The 16,440-nt window shown below is 44.0% G+C and overlaps 1 protein-coding gene across 3 annotated transcripts in view; it reads left to right on the top strand.

The window, feature by feature from the left end:
- Positions 1–16,440, top strand: part of AGAP2 (ArfGAP with GTPase domain, ankyrin repeat and PH domain 2) — a 191,445-nt gene that overhangs the window by 86,329 nt on the left and 88,676 nt on the right. For 2 of the 3 annotated variants that reach the window (XM_081937624.1, XM_081937623.1), the window contains exon 1: positions 881–2,997. The exons of the other annotated variant lie outside the window; for it this stretch is intronic. In XM_081937624.1, coding sequence (XP_081793750.1) covers positions 1,242–2,997 — 1,756 coding nt within the window. In that variant the 5' untranslated portion in view covers positions 881–1,241. Of the gene's footprint in view, positions 1–880; positions 2,998–16,440 lie in introns of those variants that run through there. 3 annotated transcript variants of the gene reach the window in all.

Genomic DNA, 16,440 nt, shown 5'->3' with positions numbered 1-16,440 from the left:
TAAAAAATCCTTTTTCCTTCTCCTCCCATTCTTTTGCTCATCACTCGGGACCGTCGGATACAGCAAGCGATCGTGACACAGGGAAGAGCTTCCATCTTTTTGTTTTTTATTTTATTTTTCGGGAATCAGCCTCAGCGAAGGGGTTGGCTGCTAGTGCTGACATAGCTCTCTTTTTTTTTAATGATTTCCACGCGTTTTTTCCCCCACCCACCGCCGCGATCTCCGCAGTTCTGCCTGCCGCTAGCCGCTGCTTTCGCCAGGGCTCTAGAAGCTGCTTGCACGGAGCGCGTGCAAAGCAAAGATGCGCTAAAAAAAGTAGAAAACCACCCCAGGGGAGGGGGAACAGAGGACCCCCCCTCTCCTTCCAAAACCAACGGAAGGAGGGAATTGCTGCAGCAGAGGCGGGTGATTTGAGGGGGGGGAGTGTGGGGGAGAGCTGAAAGAAGGTGTCCGACTGGCCTCTCGCTCAGCTTGGGCGGATTACAGCAAGCTGGGAGGCCGACGAAGAGGGCTGGGCGTCGGGCGAAGGATGCACCGTAGGAGCGCTGCAAATGACAAGACCGGAGGGGGAAAGTGTGAAAGATCCTGGCAACTCGCCAGCACTATGAGGTCTGCACTGAGGGGCTATCGAGGTTGCCGCAGCACCACAAAAGGGGACTTGCTTGCATCGAAGCTGTGATATATTTTTTTTTTGCCTTCTCCCCCCACATCTCCTCCCTTCTTCTTTTTCTTCTTCCCTGCGCCGGCTTCCCTGCCCGGGAACAGCCACCCCCCCCTTTTTTTTTTTTTTTGCCTTCTTCCTTCTGCCTCTTCGGAAGCCACCGCATCCCACGCTGGGCTCGGTGTGGTGGCTGAGATTTCTTCCTGGAAAGAGGCTGAGCACCCCACCCCCTTTGCCCAGCTTTCTGGCATTTGGACTCTTCCGCTGGCAGGAGAGGGGGGGGCTGCTTGGAAGATGCTCCCCTTCAGGCCTTCGGCAGCTGAGCTGCAGAGAAGGGGATAAGGAAGGTTTGGGAGAGATGCTCCGGCTCCTGCAGCATTCCTCTGGAACTGCCCTTTGTGCATGGACAGAGCAGGGGAAGCGTTAGGGTTCCAGCTGGCGGCTGGCATCCGCTGCCATCCAGAGGGGGTGGCAACCACCCAGCCAGCGGCGGCAGCAGCAGCAGCAGCAAGAGGAGAAACGTCTGGCAGATGCTGGCTAACGGTGTGGGCACTGCCGCCGTCCGTTCCCCCAGGCACTCATGAGCAGAGGAGCAACCCTGCAGCGAAGGACGACCTACCTGATCTCCCTGACCCTTGTGAAGCTCGAGTCCGTTCAACAGCTCCAGCAAGGGGAACAGCAGCAGCAGCAGCAGCATCCACCACCGCCAGAAGATGAGAAGGCAAGGGCTGAGGATGGGGCTTGTCAGCCGGAGGGCAGAGCAAGCAGCCTCCCCTCCAGCCCTATGGCTTTTCCATCAGTTGCCGAACCCTCCGGGTTAAAGAGCCACAAGGAAGCTGAGGAGGCGGCCAAGATCAAGAGGCAAGAGCGCATCTTCCACCGGCAGGATGCGCTCTGGATTAGCACCAGCAGCGCCAGCACTCCCGACTACCTACTGCAGTTGTCGCCAGGCTGCCCTGAGACGCCTGGCCCATCCCCATCCCCCGATGGCACTGGACGAGCTGGATCTCTCTGGACCCCACCTAGCAGCAGCAGCAGCCAAGACAGCCCTTGGGATCCAAACCTCGGATTAACAGCAGCTGCCCCCAAGGCCAAGGCCACCATCAGCTTGGATGCACCAGCCATGATGCCGAGGTCTGAGGTGCTGGGAACTTCAGTGGCTCCAGTTGTGCCCCCCAAGCCTGACCCACTGGTGCTCCCTGTTGCACCAGCTGTGCCCCCCAAACCCGAGATGGCGTTGACCTCCAAATCTCAGCCAGCTGTCCCCTTTATTGCTCCGCCCCTGGCTCCTAAACCTGAGCCTGTGGTGCCCTTCCAGCGTGAGGCATCTCTGCCATGCATAGCCCCAGTTCTGCCACCCAAACCCGAACCAGCAATTCCCTCTATAGCTCCCATCATTCCTCCCAAACCAGAACCACCTGTGGGCATTATCTTTTCATCTGCTCCTCCCAAACCTGTGATGGTCGGCCCTTCGATCTCCTCCACTCCCCTTTCTAAGCCTGAAGGTACTTTTGTCCCATCAGCTCCTGCTGTAGCTCCAAAGCCCAAAGCCATTTTGGTTCCAGTCCTGCCCAGTGTGCCGCCAAAACCAGAAGTGGCTCTGATCCCCTCCAAGGCTGGCTTGAAGGAAACCTTGGAGATCCCTGGAGATGAGTTGCCAATCCCTCCTCCAACCACTGCCAGCTGCTCCTCCAGCGCCGCTGCACCTGGACGCCGGATGTTGGTCAGCCACGCTAGTTGGGGTGGCCCTGAGCCTGGGACCATGGAAATGACGGTGAGCCGGGTGGGTGTTTCTTCCTTCTCTCACTCGGGAGCCTCCTCTCCTCACCCCGCTGCTGGAAATCGGCGCCTCCGCTTGGCCACAAATAAGCCTTTCAAAACGGTGACCACCACAGGGGCTAAGGTGGGTATAGAGCCAAAGGCCAGCAAGGGGAGCCACAAAGGGGGTACCCCAAATCGCCTGTCGTGGCCGGAGAGTGAAGTCAAGGGCCGCATGAAGGTGGCAGTCAAAGGGAGCGGGGAGACTGTCCCCCGAGGAGGGTCCAGGGCGAAACTGTCACCTCATAAAAACAAAAGCAAGACTCTGGACAACAGTGATCTCAACCATGGCCCAGTCAGCTTAGCCTCATCTGGTTCTTGCTCCTCAGAGGCCGCAGTAGGGCTGAAGAGAGGCCGGGAGGGTGGAAGGGCCTCCACTCGTGACCGAAAAATGCTCAAGTTCATCAGTGGCATCTTCACCAAGAGTCCGGCTTCCACTCCCACTCATCCTGGGCCTGGCTGGAGTCTGAGCCATAAAGAGTTGCTTAGTGCTGAGCTGGCCAAGGGAGAATTACCCAGTAAGTATTGGATCCCACTTTCTGGATGAGAGCGCGGGGATAGGTGGGGCCCCCTATCCACCGATCTTGAGGGTAGATGCTCTAGGCTAAATAATAAAGAGGGCTTGAGGACCTGAATGTTTAATATTGTGATTGTGAAATGTTAGACTCCCAGATCTTGGTTTGGAAGATAGGAGGGGAAAGAGTAGACAGATTTCCTCAGCCTGTGAAACCTTCTGAGATGTTCCCAGAATTCTAACTACTGGGGGAGTTCTGCGTGTCATAATTCAATATAGGCAACAGGTTGGCATGCTATTTTTTTTGCAAAGAGTTGCAGTAGTGGAAACATAGGGTCCCCTCCCATTGCTAATCATGGTTCCTTTGTAGAGTCTCTGGAGAACCTCTTGTCTTACCTGATCCTGTATTAGATTTCTCACAGAAGACCCTACTGTTTCTCTGAGAAAGAAATTCTGGGCAACCTAGCCTTGTTGCCAAGGTGATAGTAGATCATGGCCACCAATAAATGTCTATACTCACATTGGGAAAGTGTTGAGGTTAGAAGGGATCTCCTGCTCCCAGCTGAATGCTACTGCAACTGAATCAGTTGGGGATATGCCCTGAGATTTTCAGATGACCTCCATGTCATCACCCCTGCGAGAAACTGGTGGGGAAATATTATTAGCACCTTTGATGGGAATATGTAGATGATGTGAAGGATTCTTTCTCAAGATTGCATGGAGTCAATCTGTATTAGACAAGCACATGGAGCAGGGGTCACCTCAGGCTCCTACTCACACCCAGCCTGGAACAGGTGTGTGGGCTACAAACAGTGGAGTGAATCCCTGGGTAATTTCAGGAGCAAATCTCAGGGTTCTGGCAAACCAGCTTCTATTTTCGCAAGCCAGAGTTGGTAGTTTTCTAAAGGATATGATCGTCTGTTTTTTTTTTTAAAAAAATCTTCCCCTTATGAGATTAACTGGAGCCATCTAGGATCCAGCTCTATTCTTTAGAGCTCTACCAAGGATGGATTTCATAGCAAGCTGTTTCTGAATTCCTTACCATGCCAAACAGATTCAAATTTTGCCAAGGCAGAAGTGGCAAGCACAATATGGAGTCTATTTCTACAGCAAATTGTTCTCTTGCTTGTTGAGTTCAACCAAATGATGATGATGATGATTACTACAAGTTGCTTCAAGAGAATTGTGTGAGAAAATGAGATGGGGGTGTGAGGTGTGTATGTATAACATAAATCTATACAGATGATGATGACGTTGTGATGCCAAAAAGTGTGTTTGACTGTCAATAAAAACCAAGTACCACATTTTACTGTTTTACACCAGGGAGAAATTATAGACATTCACCTTAATTAACAGGCAAGTAAAATAATTAAATATATAAATATCAGTGGTGGTGCTCAGTTGTTCGGTAGTAGAGATTTCCAGTGGAAACATATTATGAGCCTTCTGTAGGTTTATACGGGCATTAAAATCTATATGGAACTTGATTTGAAATTTGATAGCCTCTCAGAGGTGTGCTTTGCTTTCTTGTTAGGCAGGAAACATGCAATTTTCATAGGTGTGAAGCTCAACGTACATTGTCCCATCTCCCTTGTGCAAAAGGCCATTCCTTTGCAAGGCTCTTTGCTACTTGTGAGATAGCCTCCAACTGCATTCTTTTTCTGCTGCTCTTTCATTCATTCATTCATTCGGAAGGGAGCATGGCCAAGCAAGAGAGAGCATGCTTTCTATACTGAAGGTCCCAGATTCCGTCTCCAGCATTTCCGGGTAGAGAAATTGAATACCTGGAGATGTTCCCAGAGAGTTTTACCCCCTCAGAGTAGATTATACTAAGTGGAAATATTCATGGTGGACAGCAACTTCCTGTAGGCATGTTTTCGATTGGTTTAAAACAGAGACACAGTAGAAAAATCTGCTACAAAATAAATGAATATAGCTAGTTTTTTGGTTACGACCACAACTGAGCCTAAAATTTACACTGCTAAGCGAAACATTTGTTAAATGAGCTTTGCCCCATTTTACCACAGTTAAGTGAATCATTGCATTTGTTAAGTTAGTTACACGGTTGTTAAGTGAATCTGGATTCCCCATTGACTTTGCTTGTCAGAAGTGATCAAAGAGGATCTAATCACCCCGGGACATTCCAACCATCATAAATATCAACCAGTTGCCAAGCTTCTGAATTTTGATCATGTGACCATGGGGATGCTACAATGGTTGTAAGTGTGAAAATCGGTCATCAGTCATTTTTTTTTCAGTGCCGTTGTAACTTTGAACAGTTGAAATGAACTGTTGTAAGCTGCATTTGTAGGTAATATAGGAAGATATTTGCATCCGTTAATGTGTCATTTTCCCTTATTAAAGAGCAAGAGTAGGATTTCAGTTCCCTTGGACTGCATTTTGAACTTCGGTTTATATTAGCTCTGGCAAGCATGGACGGTGACAGTGGAATTTAGAAATGCTAATGCAAAACATCTGGAAGAAACAGGTTAGCTTTTGATTTCAAAGTATAAATCTGAAAATCACCACATTAACATCTAACACTTCTATCAACCGATGACTAGAAATACTGTGCTAAATCAATCCAAGTTTTTATATGTGCCATATTTGGTTAGGCTACCTAGTTCCCCCAGATGTGTTTCCCCATAATCCCCAACCAGAATGGCCAATTAGCTTGGAATTGGGGGTACTGAAGTTTAGTTATTTGGTGGAGAGCCATTTGAGTCCCTGGTGCTGGTTTTAGTATCCTCCCTCCTATCTGCTAACTCGTTTTTTAATAATTTGCAGAAAGCTAATAGAGTGCAAGTAGGCCAAATTTCTTGGGGGGGGGAGGGGCCAGGAGAAAAGAGCTGTCTACAAACCTCCACCTCATTTTCCTTCATGAATATTGGAGGGGCCTAAGCAATTTCTCCCAAGATGTCTGGTTGCGGTAGGCTGAAATTGGGTGGAGATGATGTCTCTGCAGGTGCTCCGGGACCACCTGCATAGGACTCTCAAAGTTAAAAATTGGCACATTGAATTGCACTTAGAAACTAATCTTGAAACACCTCAGGGCCTGCAGGAGGGGTATAATATGCTCACAATGGTATGGATCTACCAATAACTGGGCTGATCAATTGAAGCTTCCAAATGGTCCTCAAAGGCTGAAACGGCCTAGCAGAGGTGGGGAACTAAGGCCCCTTTATGACTTGCGGACTTCAACTCCCAGAATTCCTGAGCCAGCATGGCTGGCTCAGGAATTCTGGGAGTTGAAGTCCGCAAGTCATAAAGGGGCCTTAGTTCCCCACATCTGGTCTAGACAAATATTCATTGGGGCATACATTACTGCTACAAGGGTCTTTAACTTTAGGTGGGCCTAGTATTTCTAAGTGTCAGGCACAGCTTGATAAAATCCCCTGGCCATAGCTCCTACTGCACATTTAGCAGTGGTCAGAAGTTCAGGAAACCTGTTAGGTCATGAACCTATTCTTTCAAGGCCAATGCCTCCTCACAAGGAGACAATATCGGAAGCCTTAAGAAACCTGAATGAACAAACAGCAGTTTCAGTCTGTTTCATCCCAGCCATATCCTCTTTTTTTCATTTAAATATTTTAGAGGAGGAATTAAAAAAGAGATAAAAAAAACATATAAAGAGAAGAACTGTTTTTAAAATGTATTAATTATATATTTGGAACTTGTAAGCGCCCCGAATCTTTTGGAAAGGGCAGCCATAAAAATGTTATAAATAATAATAAAACAATAATAAAAGAGGATACAATTAATAAACTACCAATAAGTGAGCAAGGGAAGGGAATTGGAAAGTAATGGAGTTCTCCAATATCACTTTAATTATTTATGAACTATAAAATGTTATGTTATTTTAAAAATCTAGGAAGCACTCTTAAGCTTTAAGAAAAGAGTGTGCATAAGGAACCATAGTGAACAAAGTTTAAATCATGGAGTGAAATTATAAACTATAATTAATAATCTATTCAGACTGGATTATCTCATGAATTTAGATTTTATGCAAAAAACCCTCAAATTTAGGTTGAGGTACAGACCCATCTATTGCGTTATCATCCACAAATGGTTTCCAATTAGAATTACATTTTTACCACATTTACTTTTAAGATATTTTGGATATCAAAGCATTTTCCTATAACTTTGTTAACCATTTTTCCAAGGATGGAATCAAACAGCCTTTCCAGCAAGAAGCATTTAATATTATTTGGCAATTAACATACACAAAGCTAGTTCAGTATCCTTTGAAATAATATGTGATTTAGTAAAAATTAATAACAATATGACAGGTCAACGTGGGAATTTGGTTTTTAAAATGTGTTTCTAATGTAAATCGTTTTCCAAAACTGAGCTTTACAACTGTCAGCCTCCCAAGTAGACCAGACAGGAAACATGACAAGATAAGCTAATTCTACTTTAATATAAGGCTACATTAGCAGAATCTTTCAAGTTGAAAGTACAGATCTCCCACTGTCTCTTTTTACCACCTGATTAGTTGGGGGGCAGAGCTTTTCTAAGTTCCTTGCTGGGGAGAGTTGTGGGAACCTCCTCCTTTTATCTAATCATTCTCTAGGCAGCATCTCTCCCCTCCAAACCAAGATCATTCTCACATTCCATTACAACATTGCTACCACATATTCGGAGGGAGGAATCGAGCTTGCTCATTTCACTATTCAGACCCTCCCTGCTTTGAGACACCTCCAGGCTGGCCTAGCAGAGCAAGATAAAGCTGGGTGTCATCAACATATTGATCTTCCTCGGGGATGTCATATACTGTGGATATCAAAAAGCAAGGGAGAAAAGAGCAAACCTTATGATAGTCCATCAGAAAGGTCAGCAGTTCGGCGGTTCGAATCCCTAGTGCTGCGTAACAGAGTGAGCCCGTTATTTGTCCCAGCTTCTGCCAATGTAGCAGTTCGAAAGCACGTAAAAAATGCAAGTAGAAAAATAGGAACCACCTCTGGTGGGAAGGTAACAGCATTCCATGTGCCTTCAGCATTTAGTCATGCCAGCCACATGACCATGGAGATGTCTTTGGACAGTGCTGGCTCTTCGGCTTTGAAACGGAGATGAGCAGGAATATGTGCGAGGGGAACCTTTACCTTTCCCTATACTATGATAGTCCATAAGTAAGTAACCACTTGACTGATTCCCCCCCCCCCCCCAATTCTTCACCACCGTCTAGAACTGCCTATTGAAGAAAAAGTAGAACCAAGTTATACAGTACAGGTAGTCCTCGATTTATGGCCACAATGAAGCCCAACATTTCCGTTTTTAAGTGAGACATTTGCTAAGTGAGTTTTGCCCCCATTTTGCGACTTTTCTTGTCACAGTTGTTAAGTGAATCACTGCAGCTAGTAAATTAGTAACCCAGTTGTTAAGTGAATCTGGTTTCCTCATTGACTTTATTGGTCAGAAGATCACAAAAAGTGATCACGTGATCTTGGGACACAGTAACGGCCGTAAATATGAAGCAGTTGCCAAGCCTCTGAATTTTGATCACATAATCACGGGAATGCTTCAAAGGTCGTAACTCTGAAAAATGGTCACAAATCACTTTTTTCAGTGCTGTTGTAATTTTGAACAGTCACTAAGTGAACTTTTGCAAGTCGAGGACTGCCTGAAACAGCAAAAACAGCAAAACAAAACTGGGGCCATTAACAAATAGTAAACATTGACTCCAGTCCCCAAGTCCTAAAAGTGGCCAGAAGGCTAACATGATTGATGGTCTCAAAAGTTTGCTGAGAGTTCTAAAATGGCCAGGACAGAAGCATCCATATTTTCATCCATCGTACCACGACAAACAACCATCCACTGATTCCACCAATGCTACCTCCATCCCGAGCCCAGTTCTGAAAAGAATCCAGATAACCTGCTTCCTCTTGGGTGCCTTACTGGGTAGTTGTATTCCACTTGTGATCCCAATAACCTTCCCTAGAGAGGCTAGAGATCGTGCGATGAATTCAAATAAATACAAATCCAGAGAGGGCCTCTTAAGAAGAGAGTGAATTGCAGCCTCTTTCAAGCGTTCCTCCTCTCTTTATTCGGGACCACTTTTTTTGCCCCAAGCTCTCACACACCCTCCGGACCCTCAGAAGAGCCAGGAGATGCAAGGATCAAAAAAGACAAGTGACTAGGGACAAATGACAGCACTCTTCATCAGTTGCCATCACTTACTAAAGTGCTTTCTCTCTTATAGAGTTGATTGAGCGTTCAATCCTTCCGAGGTGGGTAAAATGAGGACCCAGATTGTTGGGGACAATATGCTGACTCTGTAAACCGCTTAGAGAGGGTTGTAAAAGCACTGTGAAGCGGTATATAAGTCTAAGTGCTAATGCTATACCTTTTGCCTTAAAAAAAAAACCCTAAATTATGAGATGGGCAACTCTTGGGCCTCTCTCTATATATGGACTTGCTTCTGGGTTTGTTCTTGTTGTAGGAGGAATGGAGGGAGAGAGACAGAGGAGATGCTACTCCAATTGCTCTCTGAAGTGAGATGTTAATTGAATTGGAAAGTTGAATTAAAGGATATATTGTAAGAAATAGAATTACTTCTCTCCTCTGATGAACTAAGGGAACTGCTCTGGCAGCATGAAACATCCCTGCACACATCTAGTCCTGCCAACAAAGAAAGTACAGTAATTGCGTTTTGTCAAAAAATGCAAAGTCTATCACAGATTATATGTTGACCTTTATTAACTACTCAGAAGTCACACACACAAACAAAGATTTCAGGTTCTTAATCTCTCCTTAATCAGATAAGAGGTGGGAGAAAATCTGAGAGTGATGAAATTTGCATGATCAAAATACTATTTCACCCGGACGTCTTGCCAAAAAGAAGTAGAGATTTTGTGAACGTCCATCATACAGCTTTCTCCCCAAGATAGAAATGCTGATTGAAAATGTTGAGCTTTTCTTAAATCAGGCCTGGGCAATCTTTGTTGTCCAGTTTGGCTCTATAACTTCCAAAGGTTCTTGCCATTAGCCAAGCCTCACAGGAGTTGATATCCAAAAAATACCCAAAGGACACCTGGTTTCCCTATTGGACAGGATAATTTTCCTCTGATTTGGTGTTTTTTGATAACACAGAACCTCTATCAACTGGGAGAAAATGGAGAAATGGCAGGGGGCTGTCAGAATACTGGTAATCCTCGACTTACAATAGTTCATGTAGTGACCGTTCAAAGTCACAATGGCACTGAAAAAAAGCGACAAGATGATTTTTCACACAACCGTTGCAGCAATCCCCATGGTCATGTGGTTTATATTTGGATGCTTGACAATTGACTCACAATTACAACGGTTGCAGTATTCATTTGATCCCCTTTTATGACCTTCTGACAAGCAAAGTCAATGGGGAAGCCACATTTAACAACCGTGTTACTAACTTAACAACTACAGTGATTCACTTAACAAATGTGGCCAGAAAAGTCATAAAATGGGGTAAAACCCATTTCACAGATTTCTCATTTAGCAACATAAATTTTGGGCTCAATTGTAATCATAAGTCAAGGACTACCTGTACTGAGCAATTTCTTGACAGAGGAAAGAATTTGGGATGCTCTTCTATAATGATATTTGTGATTGTTGTTGTTAGTTGAGAAGTTGTGTTCGACCCATTGCGACCTCATGGACAACATTCCTCCAGGCCTTCCTGTCCACTACCATCCTCTGGAGTCCATTTAAGCTCACGCCTACTGCTTCAGTGACTTCATCCAGCCACCTCATTCTCTATCGTCCCCTTCTTCTTTTGCCCTCAATCTTTCCCATCATTAGGCTCTATTTGTGATATTTTTGTGATATTTTTGTGATATTTCTGTGATATTTAAGTAATATTTAAAAGTGCTCAAAAAGTTGTTCCTTTCATTGAAACCCTAGACTGTAACTTGTAGGCCCATGATGGCAGGTGAGATTACCTACTTACACATTTTCAGCATCCTCAGTGAATTATGCTTCCCGAGGTTCTTTAGAGAAAACAAGATTGTCAGAAGAGATAAAGCTGTGATTAAAAGTTGCTTGTGAAAGTAAGGGAGTAGAATTACATTGTAAATTCTCATTTTTCTATTGTAATGAATCCAACTCATGACCTCCACCTTAATGACCTTAAAGCATATTGAAAACTTGGCTCATCTCTTGGGGCCTGGCTTAGTATGGTCATATGGTCTGACCATACTTTCAGTCTGTTTTTTGTCTCCACTACTGGGAGAGAGAAGTTGGGGGTTGTTCCTTCCAAGTGATGCTATCTGTTGGGATTTATTACTGTTTTTATAGCTTTTATATATGTCAAATTGATCAGTGTCTTGTGGAGTTGGGAAACCTAGATATCTAATAAATAGCAATAGATGGAAAAATAATAGTCATACTACTTCCCATAGGTTCCTTGTAGGTCTTGAAACTGTCCAGAAATTTATTTCATATATATTATAAAAAGAAACAACTTCTAATATTTTGGGTACGGTCTCTGTATTTGACAGCCCATTCTACCAAAATGTTTAAACCCAATTATAGCAAGAGCTGCTCATCCTGTGCAAATCTTGGAGAAAATTACCTTTTGTCTTTTAAGGTTTCCATTAGACAGCTCTTAGTATAATTGATAGTCGGTTGAGAGAGAAAAAGAGGCTAACAATAGTCCAAGGAATTGGCATGTAACTCACCCAACACAATACAGTCTCCCACCCAAGCATTCAGGTCTATTAAGTGTTTGTTGGTGCCTCCTTCCCATTTTTTGCAACCTCCAGGAGGCAGAAGCAGGAGGTCCTCTTGGCTTCCAAGAAACTACCTTCAGCTTGGTGAACTAATGATTGTCTGGGTCTTTGAGGTGCTTTCCATGACGAAGAGTATCATTTACCAGGAGCATGGTGGAGCAGAGATTAAAGTGCAGTATTTCAGGCAAACTCTGCCCACAGCCTGGAGTTCAATCCTGATGGGCTCAAGTTTGACTTAGCCTTCCATCATTTCAAGGTTGGTAAAATGAGGACCCAGGTTGTTGAGGGCCATATGCTGACATTATGAACTGCCCAGAGCATGCTATAAAACACTATGGAGGGGTATATAAGTCTAAGTTCTATTCAGTGGTGGGATTCCATTTTTTTTACTACCGGTTCTGTGGGCGTGGCTTGGTGGGTGTGACAGGGGAAGGATATTGCAAAATCTCCATTCCCACTCCACCCCAAGGGAAGGTTACTGCAAAATCCTCATTTCCTCCTGATCAGCTGGGACTCAGGAGGCAGAGAATAGTTGGGGGCGGGGCCAGTCAGAGGTGGTATTTACTGGTTCTCCGAACTACTCAAAATTTCCTCTACCGGTTCTCCAGAACTGGTCAGAACCTGTTGAATACCACGTTTGGTTCTATTGCTATTTTAGGTTTTTTTAATATTGTCCCCTTCCCATGCTTTTCCACATATGAATATTGTAAAGAAATTTCCGGAAATTTATGCTCTTCATTTCCGGAAACTGTATATTTTTCCATTGCTCGCTTTGTGTGCACATCACAAGGATTTAAGTGGAAAAGTCAATTGAAGTGCGAAAGAGCCTATAGGGCCACTACTAGCCAAGCTGGGATTAATCATGATGCTTGAGACTATTGCAGCCAGATTCATCCCAGAGCTGTGCAGCTGCTGGGAATTTCAAGGAAATTGTGAGCTTAAGTATCGAGCCTGCCTTGGTGATGAAAAGTCAGTGTCCAAATACTTGCTGTTTTAGGAAAGGAGCCACAATTCCTCAGCTGCTGTTTCTTGTTTTTGCTTTAAATATGTCAGCCTAGGGACAGTTTCTCCTGTCAGACCAGCCAATTCTTTCTGAAGCTTTCATCCCAGTGAAGCTTCTTAGGATTAATGGAGGCTGTTAGAGCCACAGACAATGATCTGGGTGCATCATTTCTTGTATAAGAATCACTGAGCCATTTACCAAGATTGACCATTATTATTTAAAAAATTGCCTCGTATGTTTGCTGCCTCATTTCATTTAGAGAAAACTGAGGCATGGACTCAAGACAGAGCCTTTGCCATTATTTCCTGAAGGTCATCTGGGGGTCATCTAGAAAGTGTAGAGTAGAACCAAGCAACCTTGCTTCTGCCCAGGGGTGGGATTCTAACAGTTCGGACTGGTTCAGGTGAAGCGGTTCGCCCTGACGATCAGATGGGGCCACTCGCCCGCCCGCACTATTTTCCTACCTTTATCTTCTCAGCTGATTCATGCGGCAGAACAGATTGCCATGCGAATCAGCTGGGTTACTCCTCCAAAGATACCCGGAAGTGAAGATTTCTTCAAATCTGCGCACACAAATTGTGCAATCACCAAACTGGTTGTTGGACCAGGGGGATCCTACCATGGCTTCTACCAATTTCTTTCTTGGAGTGCTGAGGTGACCCGTATCTGTTTCTTTTTAACCCTGGTAGTTCTTTTGTAAAAATAATAGGTTCTGAAGCAAAGACCCTGAAGACCCCAATGTTGGGAAAGATTGAAGGGAAAAAGAGAAGAGGACAGCAGAGGATGAGAAGGTTAGGTAATGTCATTGATGATGTAATGAATATGAATTTGGGTAAACTCCAGGAGACAGTAGAGGACAGAAGGGTCTGCCCCACAACATTGTTCATGAGGTTGCAAATTGGACATGACTTAGCGACTGAACAATAACAACAACAATAATATAAACTAGAATTCATAGACATCAGACTGAGGAGTCTGAAAATTATGAGGTATGAGCTGAAGTAGAATGTACATAATTCATCAGGCTGGTATGTGAAATGGGTTTGTCTTTACTAGACTATTAGGCTTCCTTTCTGTGATTGATGTGTTTGTGACTCTAAAGCAGGGGTGTCAAACTCAATTTTATTGAGGGCGGCATCAGGGCTGTGGTTGACCTTTTGGGGGGGGTGCATGGCCAATTGGGTGGGTGTGGACAGCTTGGTGCCACTCATGGGGTGTGGCTGACTGGGTGGGTGCGGCCTGCTCCCCAAACTGCTGGCATGTTTCCTCTTTACATTGGGGAGACCAGACCAAAGCCACACTGACCCGATGTTCCCTCTTCGCATTGGGTAAACCGGGCTGAAGCGATGCGAGTAAACGGGGCTGAAATGATGTGGGTAGACCAGGCCGAAGCGATGCAGGTTGGCCCCTTACATTTTCCAGGACAGCCCCATGGGCCGGATCTGACCACATTGCGGGCGGGATGCAGCCCACAGGCCTTGAGTTTGACACCCCTGCTCTAAAGAAAAGAAATTGCAATCAGATTATCTCTTTTGTACCAGGTTTAAGAAATGGTAGCTTTCATAACAGTTCATTAGATACTTGTTGCAATAGTCTACATTGGTGGTTGGGAGAGTTCGATGTCATTAAAGCACACATAAGCAACTTCTGGTGATCCAGACCTCAACTTATTCTTTGGTGGTGATGTTGCTAAATGGCCCTATATATGGAGAAAGTTGAGTGTGGGTTTTATCAAATGAGTAGGATTTTCTGAATGATGGAAGTCTTTTTAAATATTTTCCACTTCAAACTTCTGTTTTCTAGCAATGCAGTCAGAGATGGCTTCAAGAAAAAAAGCTTACGTGAAGTAATATGCTGGTTTTATTGACCCTTTTTCTCTTGTGTGGAAGGAGGCCAGTATTTGATAGCCAAGAGATAGTCAACTTTCTAAAAAGCTGCTCTCTATTTGTGTTTCTTAATCATTCCAGTTTTGAAACTATTGAGTTTTTCATCTACCATGAATTCCTAATAACTATGCTCCAAAATTATAGCAAGTTTGGAGGTTAATTATTATAGGATTTCTAAAGAAATCCAAGAGTCAGTTTTTTTTCAGGAATTTGGTTCAAAAGCTAAAGCACTTTGCAGTTGAAATCCCCAATCCTTCTGCCTTCCAATAACTGGCAGATTTCACATTCCCAGGATTAAATATGTATGGCAAGAGAATAGCTATTAAGCAGTCAAATCTTGTGCAGGTTTACTTGGATGTAGAGTAAGCCTCCCCCCCCCCCAGTTTTTCAGTTATATGCTCTTCCAGAAATCTGTACATAATTTAAATCTAGTTTCCCTGTAATAAAACAGTTTTGCTATTTGGTTAGTTGTACTGTGGGACTCATCAAAACAAAATCTGCTTTATCCATGAAAACAATGGGGAAGTTGTTTCAACACAATGTATGTTCTACCAATTGTGCAGTTTACCAGCTGCAACTCCTGTACCAAAACACATTATTTCCCGTAGTCTATCTTGGAATCTGCCTCCTTAAATGTTAAGGTAATACGTGAGTTTTTGTCCAACTTTCCAAACTGAGAATTTAAAAAAAACTACATTTGCCTTATTTTCTATAAAAGGATGAAAACTTGAAGTAACTGATTGACTCGTAATGATTATTTATCATGTGAGAACATAGCTGGATATATAGCGTGACATACAATGATTTAATTTAGGTGGGCAATGCAGAAGATGGTAGGTAGCCGCAGGTGAGTCAACAGGAGATAAGGGGCAAAGCTCAGCAACTAGACAATCTTGGAGTAAACCTTACAGTATTCTGTCCTGCTTTGTCTCCTCTTGCATTTGCCAAATTGGAGGTACAGAAAAAGTGCTTTCTAGAGCTATCAAAAATGCTGGAAGCAGTTCCTGGCAAATCTAATGGGTGAAGCTCTTGTTGTTGCTGGGACTGTTGTTCTCTTCCTAAATTAGCTTTCTCGGGAACATAATTGTTGACCAGGGAGCTGGACTTTGGATAATAAGCACGTTTCAGATTGATTTTTAGTTAACTGTACAGCTAAATGCTACCCTTTATTAATTTTATTCAATTATTATACAGTAGACTATTTTACTATAACCATGTTATTGTTGAGTTGTTAGTTGAGATTTGGTTTATTTTTTGCATCTATGCACCATGCCAGGGTTTTTCTCTTTTCAGGAATAGTGCAACGCAAATTAAAATTAAAATATGAAAATGTGCATCAAAAATCCACTTTCATTTGTTTTTCATTTGTTATGCTTTTAATCCCACTTTTTCTTTTTCTTTCTTTTTTTTTACATAAATCAAAGTAGCCAACAACATCCAACGCAAGGCAAAGTCATATTTAGTGTGGAAAGCAGGTCTTTCTCACTCAGAAATCCTGGAGCTGTTAAATTTGGGGAATGTGAAGAGAGAGGGAATAGTTGTATGCAGATAGTAGATGCATGTGTGTTGCTTTGATGAACCTGGAAACTCTGAGTGAATTCTTTTTCCTTTATGAGGCTGTAGTACTATTTTATAACAATAATAGTGACAACATCCATAAATTGAGAATGCAGTATATCCAGGGGTGGGATTGAAAAATGTTAGCAACCGGTTCTCTGCCTGGTTGGGGTGGGTGGGGCCATGGTGGGTGTGGCCTACCCAGCCTCCTGCACCATGCGGAGAGGGGTTCCCTTCACTAGGCTCCAGAGGCTTTTCTTGAGCTTCCGGGAGAGCGAAAATGGCCTTCCCGGGCT

Source organism: Natrix helvetica (genome assembly GCF_964273705.1).
Source record: "Natrix helvetica genome assembly, chromosome: 1".
Lineage (NCBI taxonomy): Eukaryota > Metazoa > Chordata > Lepidosauria > Squamata > Natricidae > Natrix > Natrix helvetica.
This window is presented reverse-complemented; position numbering and strand designations above follow the sequence as displayed.